Source organism: Dasypus novemcinctus, chromosome 15 (genome assembly GCF_030445035.2).
Source record: "Dasypus novemcinctus isolate mDasNov1 chromosome 15, mDasNov1.1.hap2, whole genome shotgun sequence".
Lineage (NCBI taxonomy): Eukaryota > Metazoa > Chordata > Mammalia > Cingulata > Dasypodidae > Dasypus > Dasypus novemcinctus.
The window spans coordinates 64128018-64152302 of NC_080687.1; the positions used below are offsets into that span (position 1 = coordinate 64128018).

Here is a 24285-nt window from a genome sequence, read left to right on the forward strand (position 1 = left end):
TTCTCTCACCAAAGTCTGTTTCCACGTGTTGGAGCAAGATAGCTGCTGATGTCTGCCAGGGTTCAGGCTTCCTGGGTTCCTCTCTTCCTGGGGCTCCAGCTTAAGACTTCAGCATCAAACTCCAACATTAAAAATCCTCAACTCTGTCCTTTGCCATGTCTTTTATCTGTAAGTTGCCACCCACCAAGGGGTGGGGACTCAACACCCTACTGACATGGCCCAATCAGAGCCCTAATCATAATTTAATCATTCCCAGATACAGACCAGTTTACAAACATAATCCAATATCTATTTTTGCTCTCGCTTTCGATTCTTCTGGGTATATACCTAGTAAAGGGATTGTCAGGTCATTTCGTATTTCTATACTCAGCTACCTGAAGAATCGCCAAACTGTCCTCCAGAAGTGGCTGCACCATTTCACACATTCCCACCAGCAGGGAATATGTGTTCCTATTTCTCCACGTCTTCTCCAGCACTTGTAGTCTCCTGGGTTTTCTTTTTTTTGAACAGCAGCCAGTCTAGTAGGTATGAAATGATATCTCATTGTAGCTTTGATTTCATTTCCCTAATAGCTACTAATGTTGGACATCTTTTCATGTACTTTTTAGCCATTTATATTTCCTCTTTGGATAAGTGTTTGTTCAAGTCTCTTGCCCATTTTTAAAATGGATTGTCTTTTTATTATTGAGTGTAGGATTTCTTTATATGTATTGGATATTAGACTCTTATCTGATATGTGGTTTCCAAATATTTTCTGTCATTGTGAAGGCTGCCTTTTCACTCTTGACAAAGTCCTTTGAAGCACAAAATGTTTAATTTTGAAGAGGTCCCATTTATCTTATTTTTCTTTTGTTGTTAGCGCTTTGGGTGTGAAGTTTTCATGAAACAATTGCCTACCATAAGGTCCCATAGGTGCTTCCCTACATTATCTTCTAGGAGCTTTATGATCTTGCTAACTGAATGTATAAATGAATGTTTGGATCAAGGGAAGTAATGGTTTTATATTTTATCTGATATGTATTCTGCCTCAGAAGTGTTTTCTTCATTTTAGGTACATTTAAAAAATAAATTAAAAGCTGCCTGTTTTGAATAGTCCAGGACATTGGTGAAAGATTAATAAACAGTGTTGGGGATGGTTAAGGAAGCACTAAATTTACTGTGGGGGAAAATATACTTGTCTTAGTTTGCCTGGGCTGCTATGACAAATACCACAGAATGGATTGGCTTAAACAACAGAAATTTATTGTCTCTTAGTTTCAGAGGCTAGGCATTAAAAAATCAAGCCTTACAATTCTGTAGCATTCTAATACTGGTTTGCTGCAGTCGTTGGGGTTCCTTGGCATGGATCTCTGTGTCACTCACATAGCAATATTTCTCATTTTCTGCTTTCTTCTGACTTCTGGCTTGTGTCCAGTTTCCTTTGTATATACAGACTTAAGCCATATTGGACTAAGGCTGCCCTCATTTAGTTTGGTCACATGTTCATGAATAATAGCATCTTCAAAGATCCAATTTACAAATGAGTTCACATCCGTAGATCTGGGGTTAGGACTTGAACATGTCTTTTGCTGGTGACTTGATTTACTCCCCAACAATATTGAGTACTACTACTACTACCATTGTTACTACAGAGTGCCAGGCCAGTACTAAAATGCTTTGCATATGTTGTCCCATTTACTCCTCACAGCAGCAATGGTAGGGGAATAAAGGGAGGATTAGTGGTTCCAAATCAATTGCCAAGGTTGGAGAGCAGCAAATGGTGGAGCCAGAATTTATACCCTTGTTCTGAGTCAAGAGCTGAACCCTCAGCCCTTCAGAAACTCAGATTCTTCTTTTCAGAGACAGTCCTGTATACACTGTGTTGAGGAGGACTCTTCTACTCTGTGATGTATGAATCCTCTCCCCCTCATCCGTCAGTCATTCCCACATTCTCTTCTTTCTAGTAAAAATAGCAAATCTCCTTGAAACCAGGTTTCTCTAACTGGGACACGTTTCAGTCTTCCCAGGATGAAAAATAAGGGCAAGTACAGGTCACAAGCAGCTTGTCACTGGTTGAGAGAGGGAGATGAGAGCCCATGAGCCCGCTCCAGCTGACCCACCCAGTGGCCTCCCATCCATTCCATTTGTGGGAGCTCCTCCCCTCCAGCTCCATGGGTGGAGATGAAGAGGATTCAATATCTCCTCCTGTGATTTATTCTTTTTTTTTTTTTTTTAAAGATTTATTTACTTCTCTCCCCTTCTCCCTTACCCCCCCTCCCCTGTTGTCTATTCTCGGTGTCTATTTGCTGCGTTTCTTCTTTGTCTGCTTCTGTTCTTGTCAGCGGCACAGGAATCTGTGTTTCTTTTTGTTGCGTCATCTTGTTGTGTCAGCTCTCCGTGTATGCAGCACCATTCCTAGGCAGCCTAAGCTTTCTTTCACGCTGGGCGGCTCTCCTTACGGAGTGTACTCTTTGCGCGTGGGGCTCCCCTACGCGGGGGACACCTGTGTGGCACGGCACTCCTTGAGTGCATCAGCACTGCGCATGGGCCAGCTCCACACGGGTCAAGGAGGCCCAGGGTTTGAACCGTGGACCTCCCATGTGCTAGACGGATGCCCTAACTACTGGGCCAAGTCCGCTTCCCTGTAATTTTTCTTGTTAGGAAACAGTTTATATGTTTTAGTGTATGTTTGTAGAATTCACATTGAATTCAGTGACTTATGGGAAAACCTCCTTTAAGAATAGCTGAATGGACCAGTTGATCTGTAAGGAAATTAGAAGTGCTTTTAATCTTTTGGGGCAATACCTAGGCTGGAATGGGGGTGAGGACATTTTTGCAACTATATCTTTCTGTCATTAATATATGGGAATTCAAGAATTGGGGGTGAGGGAGAATGAAGTTTAAATTTCTCATATGAGTTGAAGAGAGCCAACAATATGATAATATAATATTGGGTAACCAGCTACCTGGGTCAACCCACCAGTATGAGTTTCCTACCAAGTATGTGCTTGGAAGAAGGGGTAAAAAAGCTTTGTTCCGCTGAATGTAATACCCAGCCACATGTTCTCTTCCAATAGAAGAACTCTGCCCAAAGAGGAATGGTGATAGATCAAAGGAAGGTGCCAATAAGCCAAAATATCTGTAAACATATTTTAGAACAATTTTGATAGAAAAGTTAATAATGATAGATACTGTATATAATAGCTTTTACTTTCCTTTTTCTCTATTAATAATCCACTTAAATTCATAGAGATTTATATGACTAAAGGCAGTTCTTGGGAGGAGAATAGGGAGGAGTGTGTTGTGTTGACTGTAGTTGTAGCAGTAGTTGGTCCACATCATTGCTAGGAAGTCTCAAGGAGGAGAGAAGATAACACGGTATAATAATTATCTTATTGTTGTATAACAAATTACCCCAAAACTTAATAGCAACATTTTTTTTTACCTCACAATTCTGTGGGTCAAAACTGGGATGTGTTTATTTGGGCATTTCTGATGCTGGTCCACCTGAGGTCACCCATGTGGCCACAGTCACCCTGGGGACTGGAATGTGGTTGGTTGGCTTAAAACAGCTCACTCACATGTCCAGCAGTTGGGCTTGGCTGCCAGCTGAGCAGCAGGTGTCTTATAGGCTCTCCCAGACTCCTTCACATGGTGGCCAAGTTCCAAAAACAGCAAGAGAGAAGAAAAGCCCAGTGTACAAGTGCTTTTCAGGCTTTTTCTTGAATCACTTATGCTAATGTCATCCCACTGGTCACATCAAGCCCAAAGTCATTGTCAGAGAAAACCACATAGGTCATGGATATGGGGAGGCATGATTCTCTAGAGACATTCATAGTAATAGTCCCCTGTTGGTGGGAATTTGAAAGTCAAAGTAAATAGGTTCAACTTGAGGTGATGAGGTTCCACAGTCATCTTCTCAGGGATCTTGTCACACAAATAAAGTTCACAGTATTCTAGAACAGCCCCAACTCGGAGAAATAACACTTCTGCCAGCAAGGAGCTGGGTGAACTAAAGCCATCTAACCCTTTTTTCAGTCAAAAGAAACAAATCTCAAATGTGAATTCTTTTCAGATGTTTATGAATCATTTGCTGCTGCCTTACTTAGGAAGTCGATGTATCATTGGTCAGATGCCCAGGTAACTTTTCCATTGTGCATAGGGGCCCTAGAAAATAGGCCCTTCCGTTTTTAAATGGGCTGCTGAGAAGCTCAAAGACTAATGGAGGTTAACTAAGATAGACATATCTATCCTGCGTTTAATAAAAATAGATTAGAATTATGCAAGTATGTAGATAAGCTAATCATCTGACCCAATCAGCAATGCAGATTTTTTAAAGCCTTTCTAATTACTTCCCCAGCTTGGCTGAAGGTATGGGTAGAAAGAATTTCCCAATGTGATGGTAGCAGATGTATTTCATAATATTTATTGAAAATATTGGAAAGAAATTCTCAATTATGATGTTCCTGAAAAGTACATCAAAAAAGATACCATATTTAAGATATTTTAAGCTTTCATTAAGATATAAACATAACACATAATTTAAATGATCATGTAACAATTCTCATACCAATTATTTGGAATGTTTCATAGAACTAGGCTTTAACTTTCAGAGCCGGGTAGTTTATTGGTTTACTGCCTGAAACTTCCTTTGGTTGTATTACTTATCTGTAAGAGCACAAGTTGTCTTGGACAAAATAGGACAACCAGAATGTTCTCTTTTCTTTGACTATTTGCTAAATTGGCATCTTGGCAACTGGGTCTTAGTGCATGATGTTTCAACATCTTTAAATGTTAAATTGCTGACATTTACAGGCATATGTATCACCACACAATATGTGATTTGGAAGCCTAGATATGTCTGATACTCATTTTCTTGGCTGAATTTGAGTAGTTATGAATGGTTGTTAAATGAATCACTTTAACAGCAGAGCCCACAAAGAAACTCTCTATGAATTTTTGGATGAAATGCTTGTACCCTCCCTGGGTCTTGTGCTATTTAAGTGGTGGTTGTTCATCATTCCTTTCTATTCTTTGAGCTCAATAACGTTCCAGTACATTCCTTTTCATATAAGCCAGAGCCAGCTTCTGATTCTCTGATAAATCTTAAGTGTTATAAGTGTTATGATTTCTTCAGGGCCATTGGCGTGACCGAATGCTTCAGTAGCTCTGTTACCAGGTTATGGTGAAACTGGTCATTTTGCTCTACAAAGAGTTTCTCCAACATCCCTCTTATAGGGAATATTCTCTAGGGTTCAAAAGGGAAATAGTCTTTTTTGCCCCTCAAGTGTATAGTACACAGAGAACATTAAAAAACAACAATGATACTGCCTGATGCCTGGCATTTGAGAAGTAAACGTTCTAATTGAAGAAGCTGTGAGTGCAGAGCCGTGTTAAAGTGAATCATTTTATTTGATGATGGATAATCCACCAAATGAATTAATTTTTTCTTAGTAACTTTGAAATTAGAACATTGTTATGTAATTGAAAATCATTAAGATATGGTACCTTTGTATGTCTAAGCTCTTAAATATGTCGATCGAAGTTTTCAATTTCATTACTGTTTACATTTATTACCAGTGAAATCTTTGTTGTGGGCACTGCCCTGTGTATTGTAGGATATTTAGTAGCACCCTTGGCCTCGACCTACCATGTGCTTGAAGTACCACCACCCCAGCTGTGATAAGCAAAAATGTTCCCAGACATTTCCAAGTGCCTCCAGTTGAGAAATTTCTATTATTTGGGTTCTTTTCTCTTTAATTCCACCAACTTTGACTGAGCACTTTTATTGTGCAAGGCACATTCTGGTATGTTTATATTTGTGGGCAGAATAGACTAGCACATACTAGGTACAACCTATATAAGTTCCTTCCTACCCAAGTTTAATTAGAAATAATGTTGAAACTCTCTCGATACAGGTTTCCAGCCATACGGTAAACTGTAGGTAGGATCATAATAGTCATTTTGTGGGTAATACAATGCTTAAATATTAGCATTTCCATGTGGTTCTACCTAATGTGTGGTGCATAGTAACAAGTAAATTATTTGAGAGAAAAGGTGAAATTGTAAACCTATCCCAATATCATTATAACCACGGTTTTTAAGTGCATTTTACTTTCTTTTGCAAGCAGTGGTGGCTCTGAAAATCTTATGCAGACAGGTTGAAAGAGCAGCAAACTGATTGGAGCTAGGTGGGGTTGAAGCCAGGTATTTTTAATACTGCAGTTGCAGAGCTAGCCCAGGAGTTTTAATTTGGAATGTGAGCTTACTTTGGTGTTCCAAGTTTCTTTGGCTGTGGTCCCCAAAGGTGTTCTTATAGAGGAGGTGTAGAGCGCAGGAGGTGAAAATGAAATCGAATTCCTAAAAATACGTATTAACCAATACACGTTGATGGTAATCTTCTCATTCAAAAGGATCTGATGGTCGTGGGCAATAGGGGTCAGATCAATGGACTGCTTTCTGCTTTGGCACGTTTGCAGTGGGAGGAGAATCGTCTGGAAATGCCTTTTTAAACAGCAAAATCAGGATGAAGAAGAACGCTTTCCAGCACATATAAACAGATATTTTAAAATTTACTGTTTCTGTCATTTTTATAAATGTGCTCAAATCTCCACTTACGGTAGTAATGAACTGAGAGACAGTGGGTCACTGAAGTATGAAAAGTACTAAAACTTCATTTTTGTCATTTAAACCGTGTTCTTCTTTAAACTTAATATGAGAGCTATAAACAAATAATATCTCCTCTCTGTCACACTATCTCCTATCCAAGGAAAGTGCTAATGAGCAATGAAATAGCCAGAACTCTGGCAGCAGGAACAAGGAGGAGGAGAAGCCAGAGGGCTGAGCAGTAATTCATGAGCTACACAATCAGCTTCTGACCACTCAGGAGTTGCTAATATTGTGAATTTTATAGTTTCTATTGTGTAATCATACCCTGAAACTCTTGAGAGCTGATGTAGGTTTTGTAAACCAAATGAACCAAGGAAAAATGTCAGTGGGTACTCAGTACATAAAATACATGGCTTTCGCTAATTCCTGGTGATTTCTAGAAAATTCCATTTGCGTGATTTACACAGAAGAGATGTTCTGTGCTTGATGTTGGTCCAGGACAAAGTTAATTTTCTGCACACTAATTTTAATTCATTATATATGCCTTTTTTTCCCAGCACAAATGGACCCTCGAGGCCTATCTCCCAGACAAAGTAAAAATGACAGTGATGATGATGACCTGCCAAATGTGACCTTAGCTAGCGTTAATGAAACTGGATCTACGGCCCTTTCCATAGCCAGAGCAGTACAAGAGTAAGTATCACCTTTCAGGATGAAATAAGAATTGCCAAGGTGTTCAATGGATAATGGAAACAGCAGCGTCTCCTGTTCCCCAGACATGTCATCCTAGCTCTGACCTGGCACACACATCAGCATCTTTCCATTCAGCCTTATGCTCTTTGGGAGAAGATTAGGGGAGAGAATGAAATGCTTTCAATAGCTGAAGATCTGTGTTTTGTTTAGAAATAAGACCTGTATACTCTTTTCTAATCCCTCCTACACCTTTTCCCTTAACTCTGAAAAAAATCATGTCTTTGACTGTCAGTTTCCGATTACCATCATCATCATTATTCTTCTTAGATAGCAGCTGAGAGGAATCAAATGTGGAAAGTATTGTTATCTTGTTTTGTTGGGAAATTAAAGAATACCTTTTTTGAAAATTAAAATTCAGAAGATAATATAGGAACCCTGAAATATAGGAAGTATATGCAGTTTATAAAGGGATCTTTTCTTTCCCTTGGGCTATGCACTGTGGGGTCAGTTTATGGCCCTTGGGTATTGAAAAATGTCTGCTTTTCCATCATTGCTAACTCAGTTTATCTGGAATTGAACCTATGGCTAGTCTGTGTATATTTTTTCTTCATAATAATTTTAAATAACATAATCTTGAAGCAGAGGATTTAAATAGCCACCATTATTGCTGGCGCACATGTAAATTAATGATTTGCTAAAAATGGACTTCATTTCCTCCCATATATTAATTACTCTTTCCCAAATACTGATTAAGCACCTACTTTGTTCCATGCATTAGGCCTTGAAATAAAACAAATATACACACATTGGTATAGAGTATGTGTATGTATGTATGTGTAAAATTAATAGTATGTGTTATATTAATACCTATATATGTATTTACATATATAGTTGGTTTATATATATATATAAATTAGAGGAAACAGGATACAATTCATCTAAAATGAAAAACTTCGAGTCAGAAAGATCTGGCTTCAAATTTACATTCAAACTCTAATAGCTGTCTGAGTTCTGGCACGTTAACCATTATGAAATATTTCCTCATCTATAGGAAGGAAAATAACTCTTACCTTATAGGACTATTGTGAAGGTTTGATTTACATACAAGATGTAAAAATGCAAGTTGCAGAATTGTTGGCAAATCGAAGACATTCAGTTGATGGAATTAGCATGAGTTGTAGTGGTAAGAGTGTGGTAGATAAGTATATAATAACTAGGAAATACAAATGTGGAAAATATCATTTTTCAGTTTTACAAATGAAGACACTGAGAATCAGAGACTTATCCAAAGTCATATAATTAACAGCATCAAGACATGTAAGTTTAGGACTTTGAATGCCCAAAGCAGTTATTTTCCTAAAAGTGCATGTAATACCTATTACCAGTAATAGGCTTCTACTTGAAAATTATTTAAAAAAATTTTTTTCTCTCTCATTTATTCAAGTAACTGGTTTGTGGCAGCTGATTTTCTCCAAAGTCAATGTTAACTTGAGCCAGGATAGGCAGTGAACCAAAGCGGTTGCTGAGGTCGTATTTAGGATGGCAGCATGCTGTGTCACCTCCTCCTGATTTGTGCTGGTCTACACCATAGTCACAATTTAGTGTGGGCTACATCTTAAGATCTAGGATTCTGGTTTCTCATCTGCAAAATTAGACTAAGTGATGATACCATTCAATTTTGAGATGAGTAAGTTTCATAGATTTTTGAATCACATTTTTCTTTATCATTATAATACATATATCACGTTTGAATATGTGTTTCTTCAAGTTGATCTTTAAAGTTTGGAACTGATTACTAAAATCTAAATCATGCTGACTCTATTTGGGGTTTAATACAGCAAATGATTATATTAACTTCTTAAATATGAACACACATGCTATTAATATTATATGATTCTAACATAATAGTATATATTAATGTGATGTTATTCAATAACAACCTCAGAAAACAAGGTTTCATTTTCAAAATACCTTTCTGATTCACTTTGCATACACATTTCAAACCACAGTGTTTTGTAAATATGTGTCTCTGTCTGTCTTTGTTACTATTACAAAAATTTGCATGTGTATCTTGGGAAATGCCAGGTTCATTCTTCATGTATGTGTTTTCATTAAACGACTAGTTAAGAATATGCTGAGCTGTCACCTGGGAAGCCCCAGAATTCCAGGACCCATTAATAGTTAAATAAGCCTCATTAAAGAGAGGGTTTTGTGTGTGTAAGCATTGGGAAGTACAGAACTATTAGGTGAGGCAAAAAAAAAAAAAAATGTTCTGGAGAGACCTCTTAAATGTAGGTATATTTAAAAATCTAGAAGAATATATTGAGGAAAATCTTATTCTGGGATAAAATATAGTTCTTATGTATAATTATGAATTTGACCTTCTGCCCTTATCCTAGTTTCTCCTTAATTTCAATCACAGTTTCACTATTAATTTTCTTTCCTCTTTTTCTATTTGCCTTTATACTATGATTTCTCTTAACTCAAAAACGGTTAAAAAAAAAAAAAAACCGACAAATATTCCAGTATAATCCTCTCAGTAAAGTAATACATTAAATAATAAAATGATAAATCTTCACCTTGGCCTAGAAAAGATGAGAGGATTTCAAGATGGCTGTCCAGTTCTTTATCTTTTGCGCTCACAGAACCTTCCTAAGAGGGTTATGTTGAGAAGATGGCCTGCAGGGAGAGAAGTGAGCAGCCAAAGGTTTATGTACGCAGTGGAAGCACATTTTAAAAACCCTGGGCAGCCAGTAAACTTCTGTCTTTCCAATGAAAGACAAAAGGAGACATGGTCTAAGAAGGGGCGAAAGGCTTGCCTCTTACTTCATTTGCCACCAGTGGAGTGTCAGTGAAAAGGGTTTAGAAAGGATAAAAACAAAGAGGAGGCTGGAGAGGGTCTGTGTTGTCGGAGGCCAGCTCTGTTGTCTGGGGGCCTCTGACCACAAGTTACCAAACCGTAAGGTAAATATCTCTAACTGAATCTCTTATTTCTCCTTTCTTCTTCAAGTTCTCAGTCCTGCCACATGCAATAACCATTATAGTTTGGATTTTCAATTTGGTCACCTACTTTATTGACATTAGTGTATTTATTTAATATGCTAGTAAATAGTGTTTTCTCTAAAAACCTAGTTTCTTGCATTTAATTGGATTGAAAACTGGACTTTTTTTTTAATCTTGGATTTTGCAGAATGATTCCTTAGGATTTAATATGCAGAAATTGTCTGCCAAAATTGCTTCTCTACCCCCAATTATTCAGATATACTTACTTGCCTTTAAGTAAAAAAGAACATGCTTGGCAGCTAGAGGAGTGTCCTGTGGCCACGTTTAATTATTTATATGCATTGATATAGTGAGGCTACCGAACTATGCTTGAGCTTATCATAGCAACCATTTCATTGATTCACTAAATTTCCATCTATCTTCTTGGCTACAGTGACTTAAGATAAATGGGAAGAACTGGTCACAGAGAGACCTGCAAAGCTGCAGGACTGCTCTACCCTTTAAAAATTTCAATTGTATAGATTTCTGTTCAAGCCAGAAATCATGTATTCAGTAATTTTGACAAAGCCAACCTCCAGCAATTCATAGACCATCTGTTTTATTTTGGTTTGTTTTTTTACCCCTGATGGTAAAATAGGGTCATTACCCTTAACAACTTGATAAACATAATTATGAAATAAGTGTTTAGAGAAAAAAAGAGGTAAAAGCACATGATTAAAGCAAATTATTATAATTAACTCTGGCCCTTGGCAAAATAATAATGTTTTTTAAATAGGTAAAGTTGGGCTTCCTTGCCCAGAGACTGTGATTTCTGTTCCCCCTTCTCTTTTTACCCTTTAATTCCAAACATTCCTAATCTTCATTTGTTAATAATGTGAGAATAATCAAGTTCTTCAAACTAAAGTGTAAATATATAGTAATATCTGAAAGAGGGCCCTCCCCCAAGGAATTTCTATTTTACTGTGAACAAACCTCAGACTAAAAGAATAATGACCTAGATATAATAATTTCAGATTGAGTGATGTGGGGGAGGGGAGGGGGGGAGGGATGCTGATGAGGATGCTCAGGAGATATGCCTTGAGTTTCCAATGCCAGTCCTTTCAGAATGGGGGTATGCTCATTACTTTTAAACTCAAACCATATTTGAATAATCTGCTTTCTCTGATCTTGATTGTAAGCAACATATTAGGAGCTTAGTAAAGTTTTGCTCTGATTGGTATTCCTGATATTTGCACCTGTTCATATGATAATCATTTTAAATGGCTAATTGTCCACTACATTTAACAAATTAAAGCACTTTGCTGTCTTCCTCCCCCTTTTTTATTATATGGCTCATGTGACTTAAAGAAAAACATTTTATAGATTGCTGGAAAGGAAAGATATTATCTTTAGTACATTTTTACTTGATCGCTCTTTGAAGGAGCATCTTTTAGTTTGCTAAAAGTTACCAAAAGCAATATGTAAGAAATGGGTTGGCTTTCACAATGGGGATTTATTAACATAAATTCCAGTTCTGAGGCCATGAAAATGTCCAAATTAAGGCTTCATCTTGCAGTGCTTTTCTCCTGGAAGATGGGCTGCCAGTGATCTTGGACTCCTGTCACATGGCGCAGTGGCGGCATCTGCTGTCTCTCCCTTCTCTGGGTCTCCTTGCTTTCAACTTGTGGCTTCCTCTGGCTTTCTCTTTGCTCCTGTGGCTTTCTCTCTCAGCTACTGTGACTTTTCTCTCTGAGCTCATGTAAGTCTCTCCATATTCTTGCCATTTTTGAAGGACACCAGGAGGAGGTTTAAGATCTACACTGGGGAAACCGACTTTGGCCCAGTGGTTAGGGCGTCCATCTACCACATGGGAGGTCCGCGGTTCAAACCCCGGGCCTCCCTGACCCGTGTGGAGCTGGCCCATGCGCAGTGCTGATGCGCGCAAGGAGTGCCCTGCCACGCAGGGGTGTCTCCCGTGTAGGGGAGCCCCACGCGCAAGGAGTGCACCCCATAAGGAGAGCTGCCCAGCACGAAAGAAAGTGCAGCCTGCCCAGGAATGGCACCACCTGCACTTCCCGTGCCGCTGACGACAACAGAAGCGCACAAAGAAACAAGACACAGCAAATAGACACAGAGAACAGACAAACGGGAGGGGGCGGGGCGGGGATTTAATAAATAAATAAATCTTTAAAAAAAAAAAATCCACACTGGGTCACACCTTACTAAAGTAATATAATCAGAAACCCTTAACTGAAGTGAGCTAATCAGAAGGCTCCACCTACGACAGGTTCACAGTCCTGGGAATGGATTAACTCTAAGGACATGATTTGTTGGGGTACGTCCAACGTGAAACCTTCACAGGACAGATATGGCAACAGTTATATATCCCATTGCTTCCTTCAGATTTCTTTTGTTGCTTGCTCAAACATCATGGGCCTTAGTTTAGAAAAGTTCATATAATAGTAAAACAAGATCAGAGGTGTTTTTGTGTTTTTCTTGTTCTAAAATTCTTGAATAGTTAATTCCCTTCTGTTCCTCTTAATTGCCTCGAGTATAATTGTGTTGACGTCTACATTATATAGTAGAGAAGAGTACTAGAAATGGGTGGAAAGGGACAATAAAAGAACTGCTATGAAGGGCCTATATATGATGTGTCTGTTTCTGACACTATATAGCTTTCATTTAGTTCTGCCTGTGATCCTGCTTTTATCCTACAGATAAAGAAATTTAGGCCTGAGCCATTTATTTACTCTATCCCCAGAGGTCCCACAGCTGGTAATTTGCAGAGCTCATATTCAAACCCAAGTATGTCCAACTACAAATCCACATTCCTTTATGAAGGCAGTCCCTATTTTTATGTTGTGGCTTTAAAATCTCTAAACCATACTATCTAAAATTAGCATAGTTATTTGAGTCTTGAACCACAGAACAGAACTGGTATGAAGGAATTTCCAACTTTCTATTCTTTAAATTCACTGTTACTTTAAATATAATCTTAAATGATTTTGGGGAAATAATTCTATCAGATACATTCTCATAAATATAAAAAAGCACTCAATTTCTTTCAGTTACATTATATTGAGGTATAAAAAAATAAAAATACATTATAGTGTTGTTTAGATAACCTTTCCTATTACTCTTATTTTATTAAAGAAGTTATTACTGGAAAAAATTGTTTCAAGTATGTTTCAATAGCAAATATATAGCAGAGCCAGTGTAACTCAATGGTTGAGTGCCTGCTTCATGTGTACACAGTCCTGGGTTCAATCCCCAGTACCTCCTAATTGAATAACAAATATATAAATAAATAACATTAATAAATATATATATATATGAGAGAGAGAGATGTTCCTGAACCCTAATAAATGAATGTCCCTTTCAAAATTATTTCTCTTTGTCCATAAAAAGAAGTTTGTCCAAGGGTTGAAATGGTACTCTGCCATCTTGTTTTGCACCCCTTGTCTAAAGTGGCTGGTGTGGGTGCTGCTGATGAGTTAAATCTGGGAGGCAATCACTCTTGCCAGGTTGCTCTTTTTGTCTGAAGGAATGCAGAAAAAGCTGCTTATTTACTGTGGATTATCCCAGATAAAACCTAAGGTGTATGCTTAGTCCTTATCAGCTGTCCAAACTTCCAAATCTGTATATCAGATGTTGCTATTTTGATAGTGATTTATGTCTCTCATCTCTATAAGGGACATTTTGTACTCTTCTGCATAATGCTAAATGACTAATTTGATTTTTTTAACTAAATTGAACATTTTCTGATATAACATACATTTAAATAGATTTATGTTTAGCCCCTTACTCATTTAGAAAGTAATAGGTTAACTGAGTGTTGATTTATTTATTAAACTGTCATGCCTCATTCTAGTGTGAATTATTACTTGGATCAGTTTAAAAATAGACAGAAATCAGATTTCATGAAACCAAAGTTTCGGGTTTTATTCTTGTTGTTTAACTATGGATTCCAAAATGATGTTATCGATAACACTTGATGAGCCACTTTTATTTGATAGTGGTTCTTTATTTTTGCTACTTGTAAATTGTAAAAAAAATTTTGGTATTAGTAATTCCTAAAATAACGGAAAATTTAAAGAACAGTATTTCATATGGTCACACAGTATACTCCAAAGTGATTGTAGGCTTTCTTTTGCTTTTGATTGCACAACATACTTCTCCATGTGAAATCTTCACGTAGCTCTTTTCTTACTGTATGTTCTACCTATAATCACATGCAAATTTATGTACACCATTTTTATTTCTCATCTATATTCTTAATAGCTGTAACTAGTGAGTAAAGGTAGTCATTTCTCATGCATTTTTGATGTGTGTTGACATAGATACTCAGTGATAATGTTGAAATATTAATATTTCACTACAAGTTTCCATAATCATTCATCACTATTTCATTTATTAATACAGTCAGTAAGAGTACATATGATGTAAAAAAATATTGTAATGTATTTGAAACTAACCCAATTCATCAGGATATAATCTCCTCTAGTCTCAGTCAAATGCTCCAAATACTTTCCTTTCTTATTACTCTCCATAGGTTATAGCCATTATACCATAATTTTCCCTTACTTTATAGCACGTTCCCACATGCTTGAATCTCATTAAGTATATTTACTTACATGCATCAAATGAAAGTAAAAAATTGAAGTATATGTTTTCATGGAGAACCTGCAACTGTGAAAAAGTCTGATATAGGTAGAGAAGAGGGCTTAGATAAGGGCGAACCTCAGTAGGTTGACGTTTTACAATGGCCATCTCTGATGATATCTACTCCATACTTTCACATATAGCTGAGGTCGGTATGACCCTACTGAAAGCTACTAATGCATCGTACACCTTGGCTTATCCTGAAAATTATATTCCAAACCATATGCAGTTAGTATACTGAAAATACCAGCAAATTTTGCATATGTTCTTTATTACTCTTCTGCAGTGTTACTGTGGGAGTGGATATAGCTCAAGTGGTTGAGCACCTGCTTCCCAAGTATAAGGTCTTGGATATGATTTCCGCTACCTCCTAAAAAATGAAACAAACAAATAGAAAAAACCCAGTTCTCTTTGGGGAGTGGATGTACCTCAGTGGGTGAGTGTCTGCTTCCCAGGTGCAAGGTCCTGGGTTCAATCCCCTGTTCTTCCTGGAAAAAAAAAAATACTAGTATGAGGAAGACAATTCCAAATTATAAATTATAAAATAAAATCTTGCCACTTTTCCATAAAATTATATCTGCCTTAGTGTTATTTTATCCCTACTTATGCAAAAGCATTCTAATATATACAAACTGAAACTTTAAGTTAATTTAAAAGTCATTAGATATTCCTGCCCTAAAATGGTCAATTTATTGACCTAATTTTTAAAAATATTAGACTAAGGGAAATAACATTTATGGATATATTTGTTAATAATTTGAATAAAAGTCTGTATCTATCTATCTTTCTTTCTATCATCTACTCATCCCTCCAGATATTGGTTAGTGTTACTTTTGACTGAAAACAGCAATAAACCTTACTATGGAGTTTAAATATGGGGTTATTTTTCAAGTGTAACAAGATGGCTGGGCTAAGAAGCAGGGCAGGCTGTTAGAATGGTAACACTGAGGTGGAGAATGATATTCCTCCCATGGAAAATAGGGGACTCTGGGAGTGTGATGTCTGACGCCCTAATATTTTGGAAAAGGAAGACAGTTGTTTACAGAAGGAATTCAGAGGAATGAATTTACCTATTTTTGCAGTCTAATTTCTCCTAAGGTTTAGAAAATTTTAGCTATGTTTTGCTGTAAAATTCCTTGATGGTTCTGCTGGTTTTCATAAGTTCTTGTCCTTAGATTCATCAACTGTTTTATTTTTAAAAATGAATAATAAGTTTGGTAATACCATTTTTTTGTTTCTGGATTCCTGTATTTCATAGTGTAAATCCTTATCTTCACTGTTTATACTCTCAGAAGTGGTTGTTTTGTTTTGCTCTGTAGAACAGAATGGAATTACTAGAATATAGAGCTTGACATTCCATAGGCTCATTCCAGCTGAAGAAGCCAAATCTGTACAGCCAAATCTATGCTCAGTCTGTAAACTCACATTAACATTGGTTAACCTCTTCTGATACACAAAATGGCAAAGATATATCATCAGCAGTTTTGCCCTTTTTTTCATGATTTCTGGAATTATGTGGCTATGAGCTACAATAGTGACAATAAATATAAAATTGAAGCTCCTATACAGATAATTGAAAATAAAATCTTTGAGATAAAATTTCATGACCTTTCAGTAGACTGTATTTTGGTCTCGAATTCTGCATCCGTTCTCCATATTGCGTTGTATATGTAAGCATTATCACAGTGAGACAAATCTTGAGATTGATTCTTGAAGCTGAAGTATCTATTTTCTAATACAAATATAAAACTAATTTAAAATTGCACATTTAGAGAAACTTTTCCAATATATGGCATGACAAATGCAAGGAAGAACATTGGTCAGGAAATACAATTGCATATTTTTCAATCAAAAGAGGAAAATGTCTTCTTGTCAACTTGGATTGGATAGATTACATTGTGAGTTAAAATATTAATTTTTCATTGCAATTTTTCTCTTTGGCTTATTAGCCAAGTAAAGTTAATAAGCCAATATAGTAAAATTTTAAAACATTAAAATATTGAACAAAATAAGAAATTGTTCAAGAAAAATTCAGTTACTGGGTTAAAAGCATATAACTCTTTCGTAATCCAAAATCAGCTTGATTTTGTTTTTTTGGTGTTTTTGTTTCTTTGTTTTGTTTGTTTATTATATCTCTTAAGACTTTTAGCTTTGGCTTTTTACTCCTATAGTATGACCCAAGTTTCTACGTTAACCACTACTTTGAAACAAATGTGGGACTTCACTAGTCTTGCCACATATCTGTAAAAGATCAAGATTACAGTAGTGTTCTAAAAGGAATTACTTGGTAAATTATCAGTCATGAAAATGTGTAGTAGATTGATCATTCTACCAAAAAAATACCAGAAGAATAAGTAGAATGTTTTTGAGTAATTCAGACATGAGCAACTCTGTGCCTGGGTCAGGGCTCCAGTGGCAGCTTTTGAACAATTATCAATAACAATAACCCTATGCATTGAATTAAAACTGCATATAGGAAGTGGACTTGGCTCAACTGATAGAGCATCTGCCTACCACATGGGAGGTCCGCGGTTCAAACCCCGGGCCTCCTTGACCTGTGTGGAGCTGGCCCACATGCAGTGCTGATGCGTGCAATGAGTGCCCTGCCATGCAGGGGTGCCCCCGCATAGGGGAGCCCCACGCACAAGGAGTGCGCCCTGTAAGGAGAACCGCCTAGTGCGAAAGAAAGTGCAACCTGCCCAAGAATGGTGCCGCACACAGGGAGAGCTGATGCAGCAAGATCACACAACAAAAAGAGACACAGATTCCCATGCCACTGACAACAACAGAAGTGGACACAAGAAGAACACGCAGCAAATGGACACAGAGAACAGACAACTGGGGCGGGGCAGGGAGAAGGGGAGGGAAATAAATTTAAAGAAAATAAATCTTAAAAAAAAAAACACTTGAGTTATAACATGGATTTTTGTGTATATACATACAATGGAATTGTTTATCCGATAATATCTGGATAAATCAATGTAGATCGCAAGTATGGATTTTATCCGTTCAAAATACTATTTAAGGCCCAATATATGACAGTGCCATTTTTCTTTCTCCTCTCCATTGAATTTTAATTGTAGGTGCAGCATCTTTATCTTCTTATTCACGTGAACGTTGAACTTTTCCTTTATTCCTTTGATCTCTTCAAAAATGAATATGTATTTGTAAACTCTGAACTCAAAGTGTTGGGCTCTTGGCTCATTATGATGAGAGAAAAGGAGCTTTCTGCTAGTAATAACCCTTGCATTTGCTATTTCCATAATATTTTATAGTTCTCTAACCTTCCCATGGCTTATCATTTAGAGATATGAGAGGCTCTTAAACACTTTCCATATTGCTGTACTTGTAAAGCACTCGGGTACTATAGAGTTACTTCTTTATATTGTGTAGAACTAAGATCATAAAATCAAAATTAAAGATAAACTTTACTGATTCATCCAGAGACTCCCATTAGATCACTTTTCATGAATGCATTGTTCGATACAATGACATGACAAGTACCAGAGAGGAATAACTTCATTCTTACACTTCATTCGTTCAGTTATTGTTGAACACTTACTATATGCAAGATATTTTCTGGAGGAGACAAGTAGAAAATGCTGCCTTTAAAATGACAAGAGTGATTTTATTTTCCAGCCTCTATGGTATGTTGGGCATTTGTATTCATGGAAATTTCTGGTGATTTAAAAAGTTTACATATAGTGATTTTGTCATTTTTCACAGAAGCTCACATTTACTGAGCATGCAGTATATGACAAAATATCACCGGTTGTGGAAGGTTTACATTGGTTTCGTAAAACCATCTTTTATCACAAGAAAATAAAGATTAAACTCTGCCTCATATGTCTTCAATACTTGGCAAGGAAAAAAAAGAGCATGATGACTTTCTTTTTAACAAGTTTGATGCTTGTAAGACCCATATTTTGTCACTTTTGAAACTAGTTATAAAGAAATAGAACAGACATTAGTAAACTGGCCATGAGTACAAAGATGCACATTGTAACCGTTGCTTTTTGTAGGGCTTGGGTCAGCCCTAGGGTCAGCCATCCCGAGTAGTGCAGCACATGGAGTTAATAAGCAGTCTAACGAAGTTTGCTGATATAATGGTTTCTTACTTTTGTGGGCTAGTTAAAAAGAAGGTAGACTGTGCATAGGAACAGGCTAGTCTAAACATTCCTTCTTGACCTTTTCCCTCTACTTATCCTTTAAAGAAGACTATAGGAATAGAAAATGGTACGGAGGTCAGAATGCAACTAGGAAGGTTAAAGATTTAGAAATTACTTTTTCAGGAGAAGAGGTATTTAAAGTTGTTTTCAAAATTATCTTTAAGTATATCAAATAGCATCAGACAATGGGTAGGATTGAACTGTGTTTCAACTGGGATATATGTAGGAAGAGGACTCCACATATAAAAACTTTATTTTCTTTAGGAAAATATATTTGTAGGTATGGATAACTCTGTATTTGTGATTTTTAAATAGGCTATTCTAGTCAGTGATACAGAATGACATTTTTAAAGGTGGTTGAGGTGCTGGTCCTGCTCCACCAATTTGTAGAACCCAACCTTGGAGAGCCCCTCCCTCCATCCCTTCCTTATAACAGAAAATGAGGGGGTTGGACTGTTATCTCTCAGATCCTTTTCGAGTCTATTATGTAATAAGTCAGTGATTTATTAACATACATGAAGGACCTGAGCTGTCCTTGGTCAATTATAGCTTCTCCTAACCACACGGAATCCGTTGCCTTTTAATATGTGTTTGAGGTTGGTGTTCCAGTCTACTATTGTGATGCAAAGTGGCCGTGTTTAAAATGATAGCATCGCCTAAGTAGGAGAGTTTGCATTTTGTGGTTATCACAATTTGGGTCACATATATATGTATATTCTTTAACAATTACTTCAGGTCAAATACAATTTTGGAATTTAGAGTTTCAGTAATTAGACAGTTGCAAAGACTTAATTTAATGATAATAGATGAGTTTTTAAGATACAAGAAAGAGCTATAAGAAAAAGTATCAAGGAATTTACGTGCAGAAAATATTAATCATTAAGACAGCAGATGTCGAGGAGGAGATCCTGATTCGGGAAATTCATTCTGGGCCCCAAGTTTATTACTCTTAACCTGGCCTATATTAGTCAGGGTTCTCTAGGGAAACAGAACTGACAGGAAATATGTGTAACTATTATGAGAGTTTGTAAAATTGTCTCAGGTGACCATGGCGGTACGTGAGTCCAAATTCTGAAGGGCAGATTTCAAGCCAGGATCTCTGATGAAGGTCCTTGAAGAGGACCTGGCTGGCTGAAGTAGAGATAGGAATTCTCTCTCTGACCATTGAAATCACTTCTCCTTTTAAGGCCTTCAAATAATGTGAATGTCTCTCATTGCTGAAGGCAGTCTCCTCAGTTAATTGTAAATGTAGTCAATGACAGATGCAATCAACTCACTGATGATTTAAGTCCATAAAATGTCCTCGCAGTATAGTTAGGCCAGTGCTTGCTTGACCAAACAACTGGGTACCATTACCTGGCCAAGTTGACACATGAGCCTAACATGGGCTTGCAAAGAAGTTTGTCAACCATAAACTCTCAAAGTCCAGTGTCAGAAAAGTGACCTTGATGATCCTTTTCAAACTGGTAACTACAGAATCCTAGATTTTGTCAAAGTGTTTCAGAGGGTCCATTTTAATGTTGTTATTTTTTTTCTTTATGCTTAGGTACATGCACATTATTTTTATTAGCGCAGTTGTAGGTTTACAGAATAATCATACAGAGCACAGAATTATCATAGACCTTCCCAATCACAGTTTTCCCTTTGGTTAACATTTTACATTAGTCTGTTACCTTTGTTACAATTGATAAAACAAAATTATGATAGTTTTATTATTAACTGTAGTCCATAGTTTCCATTGTTAATTTTTAAACCCAAACACACATAAGTACGCTTGCCTCCAGCCAAACTGGAGCCAAAGTGTCTTAAACAAATGTGTTAACTTGTACTTTCAGATTATCTTATTTGGGGACAGATCTCACAATACATCTACCACCATCTTTGTTTATATATTTAAAATTCTTTAAATGGGATTCTTGAGATAATGAATGCAAGAGATTAGCGCAATGCCCATAACATAGTAAACCTCAGTAAATGCTAGTTGCTGCTACCACCTTGTTGACATGGTTTTATTATATATCATTGCTTAGAAAGGTTGTCACTTCGCACTAGTTCTTTTCAGGTTCATGTCTGCAGGTGTCCAGTCGCATAAAACTGCACATTTGAGCACATTACTAAAGCACACATATGCCAGACTCAATTAAATGTCAGTCACAGGTAAGCCCAGGGGTTCAGCATGTGTCCACGCCACAGCCTAACAGTCACATGTACAATAACAAATGAATGTTTAACGTGTGGCTACAATAATATAACTAACTTTGGTTCTTGTTTTATAACTTTGATAATAACAATAAAGAATATAAACCTTTGCTAGAAATTTTTATTAATTCACCTTTGAAACAAATTTCCATTACACCATTTTTCTTTTTTTAAACTTCCAGGTCATTGTTTTATTAGTAAGAAGTGAATGGCATGCATTGTTCGTGAATAGTTCAGTGAATGTTTAAATACTGCCTTAGTTTTTTAGGGCTGCTCTAACAAAGCACCCTAGAGGAATTGGCTTCAACAACAGAAATTTATTGTCTCATTGTTCTGGAGGCTAAAAGTCCAAAGTCAAGGTGTCAGCAGGGCTATTGTTCCTCATAGAAGGGAGACTACATCCCTGCCTTTGGCTTCCAGCCAGCATAACTCAACCTCTGCCTCTGTCCCCGTGTCTCTCTTACTCCTGTGTTCACATTTCCTCTATTTATAAGGACAGTAATCATACTGGAGTCTTATATTGGCCTAATCCAGCTTGATCTCATTTTAACTAACAACGTCTTTGAAGATGCCATTTACAAAGAAATTCACATACACAGCACTGAGGGCAGGGGCTTGAACATGTCTTTTCAGAGGGCACAGTTTACCATAGCACCTGTGAATACACTCATGTGATTTTCACCCAGATCAATATATAGAATAGTTTGAGCACCTCAGTAGGTTCCCTTATACCTAGAGTATTTTATATCCCTTATATCTAGAGTATTTTAGTGCTTTTCCAACTAGTGGTAATATAGATTATTTTAATGGAAGGGGATTTGGAGATTACAGGATGACCTGTTAAATACTCTTATCAATTCTAGCTGTGAGTCTCATGAATCTACATTCTTTTCCACTAACTATTTGAAACAAAAATACAGGTGAAACTGGATGTCCCCATTGATGTTGCAAATCTGTCAGATTTTAGTACTCATTAAAACACATTACTGTATCTTCATATTTGCTTCATAATTATTTATATTTATGCATGAAGTAAATTTTTTATATGTAGATATTCTTTTTTTTTCCTTTATTCTTAAGCTTTAGATTACATAAATATTGCATTGAAAATATAGGGAATTCCCATGTACCTCACCCACTACCCTTCCCACACTTTCCACCATTAACAACATCTTTTGTTAGTGTGGTATGTTTGTTACAAATGGTGAACACATCTTAAAGCATTACTACTAAGCATGGTTTACAGTTTACATTATGGTTAACGCTTTGCACAATTTTATAGGTTCTGACAAAATGTTTAAATGGCTTCTGTCTGTCATTGCAATATTATGCAGAACAATTTCAGTGTCCCCATGTTACACCTATTCTTCCCTCTCCCTCCACTCTAAATCTCTGGTGACCTCTGTCTTTATATCAAATCTCTGTCTTTATATCAAAGTGACCTCTGTCTTTACATCAAATCTCTGTCTTTATATCAAAGATACAAGTAATTCTGTTGCTAGAATAATAAGACAAATGTAGTCCATAGTTGCATTCCCATCTTATGTTTGTTCATTTCTCAGTCTTGAGGATTTGTGGATGGTGATACCTACTCTGCTTCTGATTGAGTGGGGGCTTAAATCCCATAGGGTAGATGGATGGAACTGTCTTCCTTGTGTTGTAGATACACTGTTTTTGGGATGGGTGTTGTCCACCTTCATCCTTTTGTTAGTTGTCCTGGGGAGTCCAATGAACTGGAGAGTAGCTTTGGCTGTAACTGCTGAGATTCAGGCCTCAACTGGTATATGAACAGCCAGAAGATTTACATCTCTGGGATATATGCTTAATGGGTGTAGTGCTTATTATAGGTTCAAATAAAAGGGACTAAAGAACCATGTATTGAAAAATGATAAATGTGCCTCACTCTGATACTTTGGGGAGGTAGGTTAACATATATTCCAAAGTAAGGGCCACCAACAGGGTGCAGGATTCCTAGGGGTGTCTGCCCTGCCTGTAGTGTCTAGATGTCTCTAGAGCCCTCTGGATCTTGAGGCACTTTTTACTGTGGCAGTTGGTGAGGTCCTCCTGAGACATGCATAAGTGTAACCTCTGGAGTGACCTCCCGACTCACTTTGAAATCTCTTACCCATAAAAACTTATTTGCATTTAAAATTTCCCTCTTTCAGTCAAGGTCTTTTTCCAAATGCGTCACTGGTTGGCACTTGATAATAATCCCTCAGTTTCAGGGAGGCTGAGCCCTCAGAGTCTTGTCCCACATTGGGGGGAAGGTAGTGAGTTTATATGGCTGAGTTTTGACTTAAAGAAAGGTCACATTGAGCAACAAGGAAGCTTTCAAGGGGCAACTTGAAAGTAATATATATTTTTAGGGTAAGTTTCAAGTTCACAAGAACATGAGGTGGATATAGCTCAGTGGTTGTCTGGTTCTCTTGTACTGGTACTCCTAAAAATAAAACAACAAACAAAAAAGCCACTCTTACAGGAGAGCAGATGTAGTTCAGTGGTTGAGTGCCTGCTTACCATATACAAGCTCCAGGGTTCAATTCCTGGTACCTCTTTTAAAAAAAAAAAGAATGTATATAGCTCAAGTGGTTGAGCGCCTTTTCCCCATGTATAAGGTCCCGGGTTCATTCCCCAGTACCTCCTAAAAACAAAAAATCCCAAGTCTCATTCGAGAGTGGATAGAGCTCAGTAGGTGAGTGCCTCCTTCCCATGTACAAGGTCCTGGGTTCAATCCCTGGTACCTCCTTTAAAAGAAAAATCAATTTCATAAGAACAAGATTCATAAGTACAAGCATTAATATCAAGGGCCTGGTGTATTGGTCTGTCTTCCTTTGCTAGGCACTGTTCATGTTTTCTAGAGATTCTTGTCACTCTCTTAGAGATTGTAGCGGGATTCTCCAGGATGGGAATTCAGTATTGGGTCTCCATGCACCGAGACAATACCCCACGACCGTGTGAACATATTCATATTCCATAGAGGCATGCCCCAGGG

At 37.2% G+C, this 24285-nt stretch overlaps 1 protein-coding gene across 6 annotated transcripts in view; it reads left to right on the top strand.

The window, feature by feature from the left end:
• Positions 1-24285, top strand: part of KLF12 (KLF transcription factor 12) — a 487534-nt gene that overhangs the window by 342188 nt on the left and 121061 nt on the right. For all 6 annotated transcript variants that reach the window (XM_058276583.1, XM_058276582.1, XM_058276585.1 and 3 more), the window contains one exon: positions 7146-7281. In XM_058276583.1, the coding sequence (XP_058132566.1) occupies positions 7146-7281 (136 nt within the window). The remainder of the gene's footprint in view (positions 1-7145; positions 7282-24285) is intronic.